This window comes from Canis lupus, chromosome 17, assembly GCF_048164855.1.
Source record: "Canis lupus baileyi chromosome 17, mCanLup2.hap1, whole genome shotgun sequence".
Classification (NCBI taxonomy): domain Eukaryota; kingdom Metazoa; phylum Chordata; class Mammalia; order Carnivora; family Canidae; genus Canis; species Canis lupus.
This window is the reverse complement of record NC_132854.1, coordinates 14,858,409-14,876,600: the sequence shown is the minus strand read 5'-3', so window position 1 is coordinate 14,876,600 and position 18,192 is coordinate 14,858,409. Positions and strand designations below refer to the sequence as shown.

The 18,192-nt window shown below is 36.2% G+C and overlaps 1 protein-coding gene across 2 annotated transcripts in view; it reads right to left on the bottom strand.

The window, feature by feature from the left end:
• Window positions 1–18,192, bottom strand: part of UGGT2 (UDP-glucose glycoprotein glucosyltransferase 2) — a 191,763-nt gene that overhangs the window by 149,363 nt on the left and 24,208 nt on the right. For both annotated transcript variants that reach the window (XM_072782599.1, XM_072782600.1), the window contains exons 3-5: window positions 15,569–15,699; window positions 14,799–14,911; window positions 3,962–4,136 (exon numbers count right to left, since the gene is read on the bottom strand). In XM_072782599.1, coding sequence (XP_072638700.1) covers window positions 3,962–4,136; window positions 14,799–14,911; window positions 15,569–15,699 — 419 coding nt within the window. The remainder of the gene's footprint in view (window positions 1–3,961; window positions 4,137–14,798; window positions 14,912–15,568; window positions 15,700–18,192) is intronic.

Below are 18,192 nucleotides of genomic sequence, written 5' to 3'. Positions count from 1 at the left end.
TCTCCCTCTTTGTCTTTCCCTCTCTCTCTGTGTCATTCATGAATAAATAAATAAAATCTTTAAAAAAATCAGAAGAGATGTGAAACAAAAAAAAATTGAGAAAATATGATCAGACAGGTGAACAGAAGAGAGCAATAGTATTTTGGACTGTTAGAAAACTAGATCCTAAAATTGTAACAAAAGAAAACCTTCTATGTCTACAAAAAAAATTAAATACAATGAAAGGATAGAATGTAACTATAAAAAATGAAAATTAAAAGACAAAAAAAAAAAGAATATGAACAGACAGGTGAACAGAACAGAGCAATACACTATGTCCTGAGTATATTTGGTCAGTTTGTTAGAAGAAATGATATCTCAAACTTGTAAAGAAAGAAAAACATAAATATACAAAAATAAAGTACTTTGAAAGGATAGAATGTAATCATAAAGATGAAAATTTAAAAAGACTAACAAATCAGGAAAAAAAAGAAAAAAAGAGAAAAAAGTGAATATGATCAAACAGGAGAAGAGAACAGAGACATACACTAGATTCTAGGTGTATTTTTGGTCTGTTAGAAGAAACTGCATCCTGGGGCACCTGGGTGGCTCAGCTGGTTAAGCATCTGCCTTTGGCTCAGGTCATGATCCCAGAGCTGGGACTGAATCCTGTATGGGGCTCGAACCTGCTTATCCCTCCGCCCCTCGTCTTGCTTGTGCTTTCTCTCTCTCTCCCTCAAATACATAAATAAAATCTTAAAAAAAAGAGAAAATGCATCCCCAAATTGTAAAGAAAGAAAAAGATATATGTACAAAAATAAAATTAAATATAATGAAAGGATAGAATGTAAATGTAAAAATGAAAATTAAAAAAGATTTTTTAAAAAGTTGATAAAAACTTGGTTGGGAAAGGAAAGAAAAAAATTAAAATTGAAAGACTAAAGAATTGTGGGGGAAAAACCCTCATGAATTATATATGTGATATTCCCCTAGTGCTGGAGCTTTGCAGTTCTCTGTGATCAGTAGATTTGGTCTTGGCTGGATAGTGGTGCTTATCTTCTAGGGGAGGGACCTGTTGTGCTGATTCTCAGGTGTCTTTGCACCCCCATGGGACTGCACCACCCTTGTCAGGGAGCCAGGTGAGGTAATCTGCTCCAGCTTGCTTATTCGGCTTTTGTTCTCCAAAGGCTTTCCTCACAGCTTTAGAGGATGAGTGAAAATGGTGACCTGTCAGTCTCCAGGACCACTCTTCAGTACTCCCTCAGGGAAAAGCAGTCACTCCTTTCTCCCTGGGCTCCATTCGAACTCTGCTTACCCAGCCTGTGACTGAGCCTTTCCATCATAGGCACGTGACCCTCATTCAAGTCTCCAAGCCCTGCAGACCCTTTTGAGGGAAGAGGGGTTCTTGCCGTTCTGCCATTTGTTGGGCCCCTGCTTGGAGAGCAGTCATGATTACCGTGTGTCATTCACAGTTTATGGCAACCTGGAGCTGAAAGCTCACTCCTCGGCTGTTTGTTGCTGGCTTCCCCTTTCCGATGCTTGGGAACTCTAGGGCACTCAGGCACTCCCAGCCTTTCTGTGACCCTGAGGATCCTGAGACCACACTGTCCCACCTAGGATTTTGACCCACTTCATCACCTGAACACCTTTCAGGCCAGGACATGCCTCACTAAAACAGACTTCTAAAAGTTCTGAAAGTTCTGATTTGGCACCTGACTGCTATTACCACTTTCCAGAAGCAGGCTAATTGAGGCTACCTCCTGCCATGGTTTATATTCCCATATATTGTCTCAGATTTATTTCTCTGCACCTCCTACCTTGCAGAAAGTGGGCACTTTTCTACTTGTAGAGTTGCAGCTACTTTCTTCTTAAATCTCCAGTTCACAGGTGTTCAGAATGATTTAGTAGCTATCTAGCTGAATTCCTGGGACCAGATGAAACTAAGGTATTCTACTCCTCTGCTGTCTTGGGACTCTTTCAGTAGTTGTTACTTTTCATTCTGTAGCAATTCTGAGGAAACTGAGACTTGGGAGAGCCTCATACTGGTAGGTGGCAGTACTGGGTTTATCTGATTCTAAACTTCTTCCCTCAGCACAGAAGCCCATCTCCCATTCTTTAGGCTAATAAACTGAACTACAAATTTCAACATGCTCACCTACTAAACACGTTTCCTTTTCCCAGGTGAATGCTTAGGTGATCTATATATTTTTATGCCAATACCACAGTATTTTAATACTATAGCTTTGTAATATAGTTTGAAATCCAGAAGCATGATGCCTCTAGCTTTGTTCTTCTTTGTCACGATTGCTTTGGAGTTTAAGCTACTGCAATTAAAATATATTTGTATAGAACAGACATCTATATTATTGGAACAGAATATAGAGTCTAAAAACATACATGCCTATATGAAAACTTGGCATATGATGGCTTAAAATACTCAACTGTTCAATAAATTATGTGAAAAACAGTAATTTTCCATATGGAAAAACTAGAATTGTATCCCTAACCTGCAGCATATTCAAATACATTCCAGATGGATTAAAACCAAAACATAAAGATTAGCCCTTTATTATTATAAGAAAATACAGGAAAATGTCCTTATGATTTCGTGAAGGAAACTATTAGAAATATTGGATTAATTTGACTACATCACAATTATTACTTGCACTGAACCAAAGATGTCATAAATAATTTTTTTTAATACCAGAAGACCAGAAATACTATAGAAGATGTTTGCAAAGTATAGAAGATTAGTATTCAAAACATATTTTTTAAAATTTGTCGATAAGAGAAACCCAAATTATCCAATACAAAAACAGGTAAAGAATATGTATAGCAATTAACAACTATATCTATAATGCTTTTATTAACTTAAACATTAATATGCAAATCACTAACATTTCATTTTAAAATACTCTTTCCATGTTCAGAATATAGTGGTAAAATAAGCAAAGTCCTCCTTCTAATGGTCATTATGTTCTAGTATATTTGTGTGAGTTTGGTTGTGTGGGGTGGGAGGAATGGTGTGGAGGTATGAAATAAATAAAGCTTGAGATATACCAATGGGTACTATACAATCATTAAGCCAGAATACTACATAATAAGAGTGTGATAGCAATGTGAGTTTGGAAGAGTGGGAACACAACATATTTGACCAGAAACTTGAATAAAACGGTAGTCAGCCATCCAAAGAAATAGTTAACAGCATTCTTATGCAGTGCTTCATATTTTGAACTAATAAATACTATCAGTATATCAATTAAATTAGATTTCCTCATCATAATACATTTTCATTAAAAATAACTGTATTTAAAGGGGTGCCTGGGTGGCTCAGTCAGTCAAGTCTGACTCTCGATTTTGGATCAGGTCATGACCTCAGGGTTGTAAGGTTCAGTTCCATGCTGAGTGTGGAGTCTGCTTAAGATTCTCTCTCCTTGGGCACCCCGGGTGGCTCAGCAGTTTAGTGCTGCCTTCAGCCCAGGGCATGATCCTGGAGACCCTGGATCGAGTCCCATGTCGGGCTCCCTGCATGGAGCCTGCTTCTCCCTCTGCCTGTGTCTCTGCCTTTCTCTGTGTCTCTCATAAATAAATAAATAAAATCTTATGAAAAAAAAGAAAAGATTCTCTCTCCTCCTCTCCCTTCCCCCCCCCACACTCTCTTTCTCCCTCTCTTTCTCAAAAAACAAAAAAAAATTCAAACTATATTTATGAATTCTAGCAAATATTATACACATTATGGTTATTTTATCCAACTTTTAAACCTGTTTCAGATTTAAGAAAGGAATCTGAATTGAAAGGAGTATCAACATGATCCCCAAAGATACAGAATCCTCATGTATTTTTCCACATAAAGTTCACATTTGATAGGTGTGTTAATTTTAAAAAATCTTTAACTGTTCAGGTGGAAGTTATGTAAAACCTACTAAGGAAATTACCAAACATATTTTTTTTATAGACAAAATAATCTTGGATAAAACTGTACCTGAATATAATGCCGAAGAACATACAGAATTTCCCCATTTCGAGCTTTTTTGGACAATACTGTGTGAAATTTACCAAATGCTCTGGTACCAATTTCAGCATAGAGTATAGTCACTGGTAAGCTCTCTTTGTTTGTAGGAAATGTATGATCTCCTTTAAACAGATAAGGTCTGGGCCTAAAATGGAAACAAAACACATACTTCTGTTATTTATTTATTTTGAAAGATTTTATTTTTAAGTAATCTCTATACCCAATGTGGGCTCAAACTCAGAACTCCAAGACCAAGAGTTGCATGCTCTACCAACTGAGCCAGCTAGGCGCTCCAAGACACAAACTTCTGAAAGAACCGAAAGAGTATACTGAAAACACATCATGACCTTTTATAATTTCTGCTTATCAAACAACTTACAGGAAAAAAAATACACATATACATCTATACATATATATACACATTTATACACACACACACACACACACACACAAAAATCACAGAAAAAGAGTTTAAACTTCCTGTGGTGAATGTTCATCCTGTGTACAATTTAACATAGTAATTTCTGTGGGAAAATTAAAAACATGTATACCTACAAAATAACTTTCCTTACAATAAAACAATACAACAAACATAAACAAACATATACAACAGAATGTAACATAAACATGCTGAAAATTTTATAGCTATATGTAAGTGAGAAAGAATCCCCATTTACTATATGAAATCTGAGTGAATCAATAGAAAGTGACTTCAATTCAAGACAAAAGAAATCTGGTTAACCCAAAACTGAATATTACAAATGTTTTTAATAAGCAAGGTTTACTATCTTTAAATAACATATAACAGCAATATATTTTTCAATGAAAAAATTTTTTCTTCAATTAGAAGGGTATAATTTTTCATACCTCACATTTCCTGAAAGTGGGCTCCAAATAATTTAAAAAACAAAAGCACTATATCATACAAAGATTATCAGTACTAATACTTATCAATACTTAATATAAATAACAACTCATGAAATCCTCAAGGATAAACAAAGAAATAGAGAAGTGCTGTGGTCTGGCCCTATCATAAATAGACTTGATATCTTATTTGCCAGAACCTGTGCTAAGTTATACATATATATATACACATTCATAATGTACATTGGTACATTAGTAATATATATATATTATATATATTCTATTTTCTCAACAATTCCTTTAGATAGTTACTATCATTTACTTAAATTTTTAAGGTTCCCAGGGGTCAGACAAGTTAAATGTCCAGCACAAGATCAAACAGAAAGCCAGGATTCCAACTCCTGTCTATGGAATCCCAAACCCACATCTTTTAACAACTTACACAGGTAGAAAGAAAAACAAGATGATGAGATTAATAACAACGAAGGTATTGAGAAATAACCTTTATGTAATGAATTCAGATCTCTACAAACTTTATTTATTTACTATCTTTAAATAACTGGGTTTTGAAAGTAGGCAGAATTAGATTTAAGTTCTAGTTTAATTACTAGGTATGTGACTCTAAACGAGTGATTTGCTCTCTTTTGGGCTGATTTCTTTAACCACTCAAGAGGAGGAATTCTCACTACCTTAGTGAGTGTCCTAAAGATTTACCAAAAGGACTTGCAAATCATCTAGCAGAGCATAAAGCACATGCCTGATGCTCAAGAAATAATTCTTCTCTCATTCTTGCAAACCTCCAGTTATTTAAACTATTGATCAAGAGTATCATCAAGGAAAAAAAGGAACCAAATGTTGGGTGGTATACTACCATTCATGATGAAAGTAGGGAGTATTTATCTATGTAATTATGACTATATATATATATATACCTTATTTCTAAAAGGATACATGAGAACTTGACTGTACTGGTTGACCCTAGGGAGAAGTTCTAGAAGTCAGGAGTAAAAAAGAATCATATAATTTTCTGTATGCATACATTGCATTATTCTAATTTTTAATGTTTAAACTTAATACATTGGGAACATGGTGCTTTTGGCGTAAACTAACATAAAATGCATCAAAAAATTAAAGGGACAAATTCTGCACTCAGATGGACATAATGAATTGATTCCCTGAGGTTTCATATACTGGATGTGTGTATTGCATTCTTTTTTCACTTACTGACATAACTATAAAATTTTACAGCATGTTTATATCATAGTTTATCTTATTAAATGTTTATTATATTGTTTTGTGTATAAGTTATTTTGTGGCATATTTTCTTTACATTTTTTAATTCTCCCATAGTAGTTAATTTAACCTGTACAGAGTAAGGAAGAAAATTCTTAAAATTAAAACTTAAAATGAAAATTGAATCTTTTTATCAAGAAGTATGATTTTAAATGTCAAAAATTCAAAAATAATATTCTATTACTTGAGCTAAATTGAAATTGATATAATCATTTGGTGATAACCACTGTTATTTTAAAGAGAAACATTTCTAGGATATTCATGAAAACTTACAGACTTTCTACAATAAACTAAATATAGTAAGTAACATTACTAATTTTTTGATTTTCTGATATGGCTGGAAAATTATATAAATTACCTCTTCTAATAGAGAAATTCAATTTTTTTTTAAAGATTTTATTTATTTATTCATGAGAGACACACACAGAGAGAGAAGCACAGACATAAACAGAGGGAGAAGCAGACTCCATTCAGGAAGCCTGGTGTGGGACTCAATCCTGGTACTCCAGGATCACGGCCTGAGCCAAAGGCGGACGCTCAACCGCTAAGCCACCCAGGCATCCCTCAAATTCCTATTATTATAGAACAAGGCTTACCAATAAAAATAAGTTAACTTTTACAAATAAAAACTGGCTAAATTACTATTATTCCTGGTTACTGACTTTATCTATTTTTAAGATTTTATTTATTTATTCATGAGAGAGACACAGAGAGAGGCAGAGACACAGGCAGAGGGAGAAGCAGGCTCCATGCAGGGAGCCTGATGTGGGACTCGATCCTGGGTGTCCAAGATCAGGCCCTGGGCCGAAGGTGGCGCTAAACCGCTGAGCCACCCGGGCGTCCCTACTGACTGACTTTTTCTTTCTTTTCTTTTCTTTTCTTCTTTTCTTTCTTTTCTTTTCTTTTCTTTCTTTCTTTCTTTCTTTCTTTCTTTCTTTCTTTCTTTCTTTCTTTCTTTCCTCTCTTTCTTTCTCCTACTGACTTACTTTAAATCAAAATCACTCAAGGGCTCAATACCTCTTTACTAACCTAATAATGAAAACTTTCCACTAATTACTTGCCTTCAAATGCATCATATTTCTGGACATTATTAGAATGGAGTACTGTATTTCAGGTTTATAAGATTACATGAGTTCAAGCACCTTTACAGTAATTTTTAGTTTGGCTGTCATAGTATGTATACACACTCATCCACATTACTTTAATAAATTTCTTTTAAAGTTTTACACATTCATCCACTTTCATTATTTTTACAGATTTGAGAGACAGAACACTCGAGAGCAAGCATGGAGGGGCAGAAGGGGGAATGGAAGGAGCAGAGGGAGAGAAAGAAGCAGACTCTCCACTGAGTGGGGAGCCCCATGCAGGGCTCAATCCCAACACCCTGAGCCAAAAGCACATGCTTAACCCACTGAGTCACCCAGGTGCCCCATCGTCCACTTTCATTAACATTAAAGATAGGATTTTAAAGATATTACTGTCAATGTTTAGATACTTGAAATATGAAACAAAATTTTATCAGCCCCAAGTGTTGAGCTCACAATCTCTTCTGCAATAGATGAAGAGACAAGAATGTACAAAACAAGGGAAACAATTAGTTGCCATACTTCATAGGATCCTGTTAATAAATACAAAAAGTATGCTAAAATCATACATTTAAAAAGTAAAAAGGAATCAAACTAGATGAGATTATTAAAATCATTTCATTAATTTTAACTGATACCTTGGAACTCATATGACACTAAGTGGATTATCATTAAAAAATACTGATTTTTGTCAAATCAGTAATGTAGAAGTACATTTCATAATTTATACAGGATATCTTACATTTTAATATTAGTCTGAAACAAAATGTTTTCAAAAATTTACTATTGTTAGTAGTTAGAAACGCTGCTAATGAAACAGTGCTAGTAGATTTAAATATTTAGGTCAAAAATAAAAGGAAAAATTAGAAGGGAAGAGATTTTCCAGAGACAAAGGTCTCCTGAATATATATTTACCCTATGCCCCAAATTCATGCATAAATATACAGACTGACACAATGTCATCTTAATGATGCAAACTCTGTACTTCTGTGCCGGGAGCAGCCTTGGGTTAGGCCACATGAAGACTGAGGCTACAGCTACCAGGTGAAAGTTTAACAATGGTGGAACTAGAATGACATGTGCCACTTTGGGGTTTATGTTTGTATTTGGGGAAACCAGGCACAGAATGTTTCCAGTGGGGAAAGGGCTTGCTTTTTTGGCCCGTTTACTGTCCCCAGTGAATATCTGCAGTGATGGCAAAGATCAGGTCCGTATAAATGCCCTTGTTCAGGTTTTATTTATTTTTTATTTATTTATTTTTTCCTTGTTCAGGTTTTAACGGATAACAGATGTTAGACATCCCATCTCTCTGAAACAGGACACACTAGTCCCCTGGGACTTATACATAGTTGGCTGAATCGGAGACCCTTGAGCATGGTGAGACCTACAGATGGATCTCATCCTGCTGCTTCGAGTCCTGTTGAGAATAGCCTTAGTTAAATGCTTTATGAGACAACAGAATGGCTGATGGGTTGCATAGTCATAAAAATTTTGAGTTTGGTCAAGAATCTGTCAGGCCCAAGGATGGACTGTTGAGAGGGGCATTATACCATAGCCATTGACTATCTTTCTGGGTGTGTTAAGACTAGGACAGGCCATTTCTCAGGGTTTGCAGCAAGAGACTTTGAGGCGTGTGTGAACGTCTTCCTCTGGGACAAGGAGAAGGTTGCTTACTGCTTGTTAGAAGCCAGAGGTTCCCCCAAGCACTGTGTCCTTCTGCTGTGATACATTCCCAGCTCCTTATGTTGTATTCCTGTGGGCCCGTTTTCACCCCTGGAGAATATGGAGCCACAGGGAACTAGTGCAAACGTGCTAATGCTCATGCTGCTTGTGGCCACCAATAGTACAGTTCTTTGTTTCTAACCCAAGAGTCTCTGGTCTTCTGCCAGAATCCATGAAACCGTCAAAGACAAACTTATTAGCTTTCAGGTAAGGCAAAATCAATTCCCTGATTGAAGCCTGAGAGAAGCTATATATAGCATTTAGGTTAATACATTTTTCTTTTTGTGAACCTTAGGTACATAAGCCTTAGTTTTTACACTATCAATATTCATCCATAGTGTTTTTTTAAGCAAATAACTTACTTGAATATGTATTTAGAGTAACAAATATTTTAAGTTTTCCCCTCTACAAATGTTCCTCATTCCTAAATTTCCTTAAGTTTTCATTTTCTTTCAGGTTTTCCATTTCTTTAAATAAATGATTGAAACAACAGAAAAGAATAATTCTATTACCTTTTGCATTCATATTATTTTCTTTTTCCCTTCGAGCTAAACACTCAGTTTATTTTTTCCTTTTTTAAATCATAACACATTCAGGGCATCAAAGTTGCTTTTCTTTTCATGTGGTATTCTCACTTTCCCAATTTCCAAAAACAAAAAAAAATTCCTTAATAATTTTATTTCCTTGTTGGGGGCAGGAGAAGAAAGTTACACTTACTTAGACGACAATTACTGTTGCTTTCTCCTAAATACATAATCATATGTGTATTTACATATATAATACAACATCTGTCAAGTTTTAGGGCAGATCCCGAGCACAGAGCACAGATCTTTGAACAGAAGGTAGAGAAGAGACAAATCATTCTACCCTTTTTTTTTTTTTTTTTTGCTAGAGAGTTTTTGTTTCAAGTAGTAAAGTATTATGTTTTAAGTGGTAAGTAGTTTGACTTCAGACTAAAAAGAATGGGTCTAACACTGTGTACTTTTACAGAAATAATTCAGACTAGCAGATGGGCAGCTGCAATTTATCTTCATAGAATACAGCCCCCAAAGAGTGTGTCTTTATTCTGCCAGTTGGTAGTCTTCTAAGTGGCAGACCAGATGGGCAGGACACTGACAACAGTCTAAGAGTCAGTATAAATGTACTAAATTTCATCAACGGGTCCAGGACTAGTCAGGAAAAGAGTATTGCTCTGAACTCTGCCCACAGAATGGAGTGACCACTCAGCTTCTAATGTTATATAGCTGTGGCTTGACTGAAGAGTAACGGCAGCCTAAAGATACCACCACCACCAGTAACCCAGCCCAGGCATTAAGGGAAATCACTGTGTCCTGAGGGCCCCAATGAGCCAGAAACTTCACTTGAAGTAGTATTAATAGGGCAGAAGGTTTGTCCCAAAGAGTAGCTACCACTTTTTCATGTAAATCTAAGATCCTGCTAAGTCAAAACAAATATGCTCTTGAATATACCATTTTCAATTGACCAGGTCCCTCTACCTCTTTAGTCATTGAATCCTATTTGACCCAGACCAAAACATAAAATATCAGATAGTAGAGACACAAGGCTTCCCTGGGTTCCTTCAGTTTCAATTAGGGCTTGATTGCCCCTAAGAGCTGCTTTTCAAAAAGGAGTATACTTGATGACTAAAGCAGGTGGCGCTGTGGTACTTGAAACTGCCTCTGGGTACCCAGCAGCCCCTGAGACTGTGACTAAAGTTGGTATTCTATTCTAGCTTCTTTCTCCTCCTAGGATTCTATGTTGCTCACCTAGGAATAGACGGTACAGGTGGCAGTCTCCCTTGAGACTTCGTGAACATTCACAACATTCACAGCATAAACATATACGGTAAAAGTGCCAAACATAATTCATTCATGAAAGCCAAAATAATAAAACTTCATCAAACTGGTCTAGAGATCATTTTAAACCCTTGCCAGTGGTAAACACCTTCCAAACTCCATCAGTTGAGTTTGGGTGTCTTTTCCTACAGGCACATATATCAAGGCACTATGGCAGAAGCTAGAGCAAGTTCAGAAAACTGCTATTACCCAGCCAGGAGCAGAGAGTACAAAATGGTGGAGGAGAGAGAAGAGAGCTTTCATCTTCCTTCAGCCATGTGGGCCCTGTCCTTCTTCTTCCAGAAAAGCCATGTGTCTGTCAGCATTTCACCTTTGTTTCTAAAACTGTCAAGAACTATAAAAGATCTAAGGTGTGACTTTACCCTACTTATAAAACATTAAGTTAGATTTTTATCATCTCATGGCGGGGCAGTGGGCGAAACACCTAAATGGATATTACACAAATAGCAAATAGTGGGTATATTCTGCAGCTGAGGAACACTATACTTGGGGAACCACTATTTTATAGCAAGCAGTAAACAAGCCTATTCTTTCTGGAAAGAAGATCACCTCACTCCTCCAGACTGCCTGCTACAAACACAACCCTGAGGAATGGCTCAGTTAAGGAGTGGTCACAGTACTCCACTTTCTATAAATCAGACCAAGAACATGAAAGGACTCATAGGATTCACTGCAGATTGCCTCTCACGAAAGTTTTATGTTAACCTTTTTTTTAAACTTAATTTTAGATTTAACAGTTGAATATTCAATATTTTAAAAATTATATATTCAGACATCAAAAATAATTTTAAGTTACTAAAATTACATTAAAAAATGCACTAAAAGAAAAAAAGCACAAGGGCTGACAATTTCACAGTCTATTAAAGCTATAACTGGGGGGGGGGGGGAAGCTATAAAGGAATTGAAGATCCATGGGGCAGCCCCGGTGGCTCAGCGGTTTAATGCCACCTTTGGCCCAGGGCCTGATCCTGGGCACCCGGGATCGAGTCCCACGTTGGGCTCCCTGCATGGAGCCTGTTTCTCCCTCTGCCTGTGTCTCTGCCTCTATCTCTCTCTCTGTATGTGTCTCATGAATAAATGAATAAAATCTTAAAAAAAAAAAAAAGGTGGGAAATTCTACCTGAATTTCCCACCTACTGACCACAAATTAAAAAAAAAAAAATGGAATTGAAGATCCTGTAATTTGTGACAACACGGATAGACCTAGGACGTGCTATGTTAAGTGAAATAAGGCAGAGAAAGACAAATACCATATGATTTCACTCCTATGTGGAATCTAGAAAACAAAATAAATGAAACAAAAAAACCAGAAACGGACTGACAAATACAGAGAACAAACCAGTGGTCCCCAGAGAAAAGTGGGGGGATGGGCAAAATAGGTGAAGGGGATTAAGGAGGCACAAACTTCTAGTTATAAAATAAATAAATCAGAGAGATAAAAAGTACAGCATAAGGAATACAGCCAATAATACTGTAATAATGTTGTATGGTGACAGATAATCCCACTTACGGTGAGCACTGCAAAAAGTATAGAGTTGTTGAATTACTATGTTGTGCACTGATGCAAACATAACGTTTATCAACTATACTTAACTAATAGAAATAAAACAAAAATTCAATGCAGATACCCCTAAAATATAGCAGGCAGTACTTTTCAGAGAAGCTTAATGACATAAAACTTGCATAAAAACATTAAAACATCTGGATCAAACTCCTTTGGAGAAATATATTGCTCTATTTTTTTTTTAAATTAATTCCTATGATATACTTTTCTATGACATACATATGTACAAGAATAACAGAATTTACAGAAATTACATGGTTGCCTAATTCACTATATAAAGCTAGAATGACTGCTTTAAAAGGATAGCATTTATAATTTAAAATAGCTAATCTCTGATTAAAATAAACATGAATCTTAATGAAAACATAAGCAATATTAATTTAACAGAAAATATCCCACACCATTATTACAAAATTTTAATATATTACCATAATACACAGTATGTTCAATGAGAAAAACTATGTATTCATCTCAATAAAAAAATAATTGATAAAATATGTTATTTCTGATTTAAAAACAGAATTACAAAACTTTAACATTTTTAAAAACTTTAACGTTTTAAAAGGCATGAACAAAAAAATGAAAGAAGATATGAATAGAAGATACATCATGTCATCTGTCGAGAGATTCAATATAATAAAGATTAAATTGTTCTTATTTATTTATGAGAGACAGAGAAAGAGAGAGAGGCAGAGACACAGGCAAAGGGAGAAGCAGGCTCCACGCAGGGAGCCTGATGTGGGACTCGATCCCGGGACTTCAGGATCATGCCCTGGGCCGAAGGCAGGTGCTAAACTGCTGAGCCACCCAGGGATCCCGCAAGATTAAACTGTTCTTAAATTAACCAATAAGCTTAGCATATTCTAATTAAAATCCTACTGAGGTTTCTTAGGGAGGCAATTTGGTAGGAGAAAACAGGCTTTATTTTTTTTTTTTTTAAGATTTTATTTATTCATGACAGACAGACAGACACACACACACACACACACACACACACACACAGAGGCAGAGACACAGGCAGAGGGAGAAGCAGGCTGCATGCAGGGAGCCTGATGTGGGACTCAATCCTGGGTCTCCAGGATCACGCCTGGGGCCGAAGACGGCGCTAAACTGCTAGGCCACCGGGGCTGCCCGAAAACAGGCTTTAATATTAATTTGAGAGCATCAATAACAACAGAGCTAAAAAAAAAAAAATTGGGAGGATATAAAGCAGCAATGACCTTGTACTGTGAGGTACCAGGATATATTATAAAATAATAAATACTAAAACAGCATGGCACTGCTACAAGAAACAGTTAATGTACAGAAGAGCTATGAAATAGAGCATAACATAAATATAACAAATGTATAATCAACTAGTCATCTGAAGGGAGAAATATCTGACTGGATCCTTTCCTAACAGTGGACTTCCTAACTTACATGGATTAAAAGTTTAAGGTAAAATGATTGGGATCCCTGGGTGGCTCAGTGGTTTAGGGGCTGCCTTCAGCACAGGGCATGATCCTGGAGTCCCGGGGTTGATCCTGTATCAGGCTCCCTGCATAGAGCCTGCTTCTCATTCTGCCTATGATTCTGCCTCTCTCTCTCTCTCTCTCTCTCTCTGTCTCTCATGAATAAATAAATAAAATCTTTAAAAAAGATTTTAAGGTAAAATGAAAGGAAAAACTTAAGGAAAACTACTGGAAAATAGTTTTTTCCAAACTTGAGAGATTTTAACTAAGTATAAAAACATACACAAATAAAAGAAATATTTGACTACAAAAAATTAAAAAGCCTTCTGTATAATATAAAATGTAATCTTTTAAAAGATTTACAATAAAAAAGACAAGTATTGATATGAATTACTAAATATATATTACTGTTTAATATATATAAAGAACTCTTTCAAAATTAGAGAATAACCTTAATACTTTTTAAAGTATAAATAAATCAGACAGTAGAACATACAGTGGTACTAATAAATTAATAATTTCATTCTGACTGCCCATATCCATTTGTATTAAATGCTTGGAAAAAGTTAAAAAGGTTTTTAATAATACATTATAACAAAAAGCAACTCTATACACTCTGTATTAGTGTTCATATTATTAATTTTTTATTCCTAAGTTATATTCAGTTTATATTTAAAGAGTTGGAGTCCAAATAAATCCAGTTTTGCATGCTTATCTAAAAAAATAATGATTATATAAAACATATTTCATGTATTTTATGGTATTTTGGTATAATTTATATTCCAAAATAAAAAGCTAATTGAGATATTATACTGAAAGTACTTGTATGTTTTAGAAAAAGACTTGAACACCTCAGATTCAGTTTTTCAATACAGTACATTATTTAATAAGCAATGTCTTTATTATTAAAAATTTTTATTGCAAGAAATTTCTGCTATTTCAACTCTTCACTATTGGCAATCATGAACTTACCTTGAAGTAGCCTTCTTTAGCAGTTTTTTAAGCTCATTAATTTTACAGGTGTGTTTTTTATGGATAACCACAAATGCATCACAGCCATCTGGCGGAGGCTCATCAGCTGCAATCTAAGATTTCAAAGATTATATTTAGCTACAGTAGTTGGTAATTAAAATATGATCTTTAAAACTCACACATTCCTTTGATTAAAATAACTCATCAACTACTATTAAGTTATTGCTCTAATTAAAGTAAAAAATATCTACATGCAGGCAGAATCAAATACTTTAACAAAATCAACTTTATAGTAGGAACATGCTTCAAAGTCATTGAAAAAAATGCCAAATTAAAAATTTTCATTACTGTTAATTTCAATAATCATTTGTTCTCATAATTTCCTTATTCCAAATAACTATAAGATTACATAATATATTCAATTATAATCAATGATTAACAATGATAATATAATCAATGGCAGGCTCTGTAAGTCTGTAGATCTTTTTCAACCAAAGATATTCACATTAGGGTTTCTTTCTTTTTTTTTTTTTTTAAAGAATTTATTTATTCATGAGAGACAGAGAGAGAGAGGCAGAGACACAGGCAGAGGAAGAAGCAAGCTCCCCACAGGGAGCCCGATGTGGGACTCGATCCCAGGACCCCAAGATCACGCCCTGAGCCAAAGGCAGACGCTTAACCACTGAGCCACTCAGGCGTCCCCACATTAAGGTTTCTGCATATTATCAGCATGCTTCTTTGTCGACTATAGTTTGGGTATTTTTACATACCTGTTGGAACATCTGAATAGTTGGTGAGTATGCCCTTATAGAGAAAGCAAACTTTAAGAGATTGATATGTAAATTGTCTAAGAATTGTCCAGCTTTCTTCAGGATTAAGTTGTAATAAGAATAAGGTGATTCTATAAAAAAAATTCAAAAGAATAGGATGTTATTTCATTTTCAAGACACTGGCACGTCTCTACTGTAAAGCTAACTTAATATCAAAATCTTAAGTTTGGTTATAGATGATGTTGGAGAAAAATGGAAAAAAAATCAAGATCTGGTTTATTAACTTCATTTGGATCTTTCAGTGAAGTACAATCGAGTGATATGAGTCCAGGTGAAAATAATCCTGCCATTAAAATCTCTCCAGAAGATGCCAGCATCTCAGATTAATTCACTCCAAGGCTGTGGGGTTATCATACAAGGATAAGATGCAGGCCCTACCTAGGATTTAAGAGGAGACTAAGAACAGCAAAATAAAGCTAAAGAGTATGACTTACTAAATTTTAAATGACATGTATAAATAAACTCTACTCAGATTTAGTACACATAGCTACAAGCAATTAGTGTGTCCAGAATGCTTTAGGAGACAGAGGTTGAAGCTGACCTTAAAAGAATAAATGTCTTCTTGTATAGAAAAACCTGAACTGATAGTTCCCTCCCCTAAAGCCATCTACAAAGATCCCCAAGACACCAAAGAGAAGGATGAATCCTAGAGTGTAAGAACTCTTGAACACCTCTGTGGAGATGGAAATCACGTGGAAGGAGAATGGACGCCAAGAGCTGAAGGGGGCTTGGTGATACTCAGGAGGTAAGCAGGAAAGAACCACCAATTTTTGCCCTTTCCTTTTCTCTACACCACCTGGAGTTGTTATCGTCTGCACTCTAGCCACTGTGTCAGCCAGAGGTGGTGAGCTAACAGCACAGCTTCTCTGGAGCCAGATGGCACAGGTACCTGTAAGCTGGTCCCTGGATATTCCCTCTCTCCTTTACTCCCTGGCACTAAGTTATCAACTGACATAACCTTCATTGAGAGAGGAGAGGTAGGTTAGACTCACAGCTTTACCTGCAGATCACAGTTCCTGGATGGTGAGAAGGGAAGACAAAAGGAAAATGTAACCACAGACACACTCCTGGGGGAGCAAGGGAAAGAAAGGTGCTATGTGGAAGGAGAGACTTTGGGGGTGGTGAGGGAAACTGGTTTTTTATTTCTACACTGTCTACTACTTGTTCAAAAGGTGCTGGGCTCTTGACCCTTGGCTTTGCTCCCTAACACAACCCATTCATGGTTCAGAGGTCATCTGGCCCTCTACATTGCCCTGTGGGAATTGGGGCTCAGGGAATCAGCACAAATACATGGACACGGTGGGTGTTGCTTTTTCTTTGAATAATAAAGTCCTCTGTCTCTTATCCAGGGGTTTCGTGTCTTCTGTCAGCATCCATGAAACTAATCTGTTAACTTGAAAATGGTAAAATCTCAGATCCTTCATAGTACTGGACAGATTGGACAATAGAGGTGGAATGCTGACAGATAAACAGATATTTTTGGAGGAGAAAAGACCCAGTCAGCTTCATGGGTCAACTGACAGAATTTAAAAGAAGTCCTTGTAAACTGACAGTGAACATACTGACAAAATTGTATAGTCAATTAGGCAATAAATGGTCCTCCAATTCGTTGCCTATTATCGAGAAGTAAGAGGTTACAGGTCAAGAACTAGGCAGCAGATTCAAAGGCATTTACCCAAATGAGGTCTTAGTTGTTAACACTCCTCCATGTAAGTGGACTTCCCCCACCAGTGGTTCTGTCAGCTTCAAGTCCAACCCACTGTGACAAGTACAAAGACCTATCTTGGATCAGAGCAAGGTTTGACCCTCTTCAGACAATAGCTATAGACATGCATACCTACATGAAGTGAAAAAGGAAGGAAATCTGTTACCACTATGGACAGAAGGCTGGAAAATCACTAGAACCTTGGCTTGCCTGGCAGAGGAGAGGATGGAAGACATGATGCAGAGTTACAACCAAGTTATGATTCAACAACTCTTTACAATCTATTGTGCCAACCTCAGAGCCTTTCAAGCAGGACAGTAAAAGTCTCAAGAGTTACTGTGATGGTTCTTGGCCAAGGAGAGAATGCTGTGGCCCGCTTGGGAGATTTCCTTTGGTCAAAGTCTTCCAGCTCTGATCAAGGACTCTCTTATGTTTGATCTTTGAAATTGTGGGAAGCTAAGTTTTTAACTTGCAAGTAGGATAAAAAAAACCTCAGCCCCTTTACAGTTCTTGGCAGATCCCGAAGTCGGGCAAAGGAGAGCTATGGTATGTATAATTGTATCCCTAATTTAGAAAAATTTAAGAAATAGAAGAGAATGAAACCACAATTCAAGAAAACTCTCAAGAATTAAAAGAAATAATGAGTCTACGTATCTAAGAATGAAGACTCAAGCTGGCTAGCACTGAAACATTTTCTAGTAAAACTATGGTACTCTAATGTTAGAAATGTGAAGAATAGGGGCACTTAGGTGGCTCAGTTGGTTAAATGTCTGCTTTCAGCTCAGGTCATAATCCTAGGGTTCTGGGATTGAGCCCCACATTGGGCTCCTTGCTCAGTGGGGAGCCTGCTTCTCCCTCT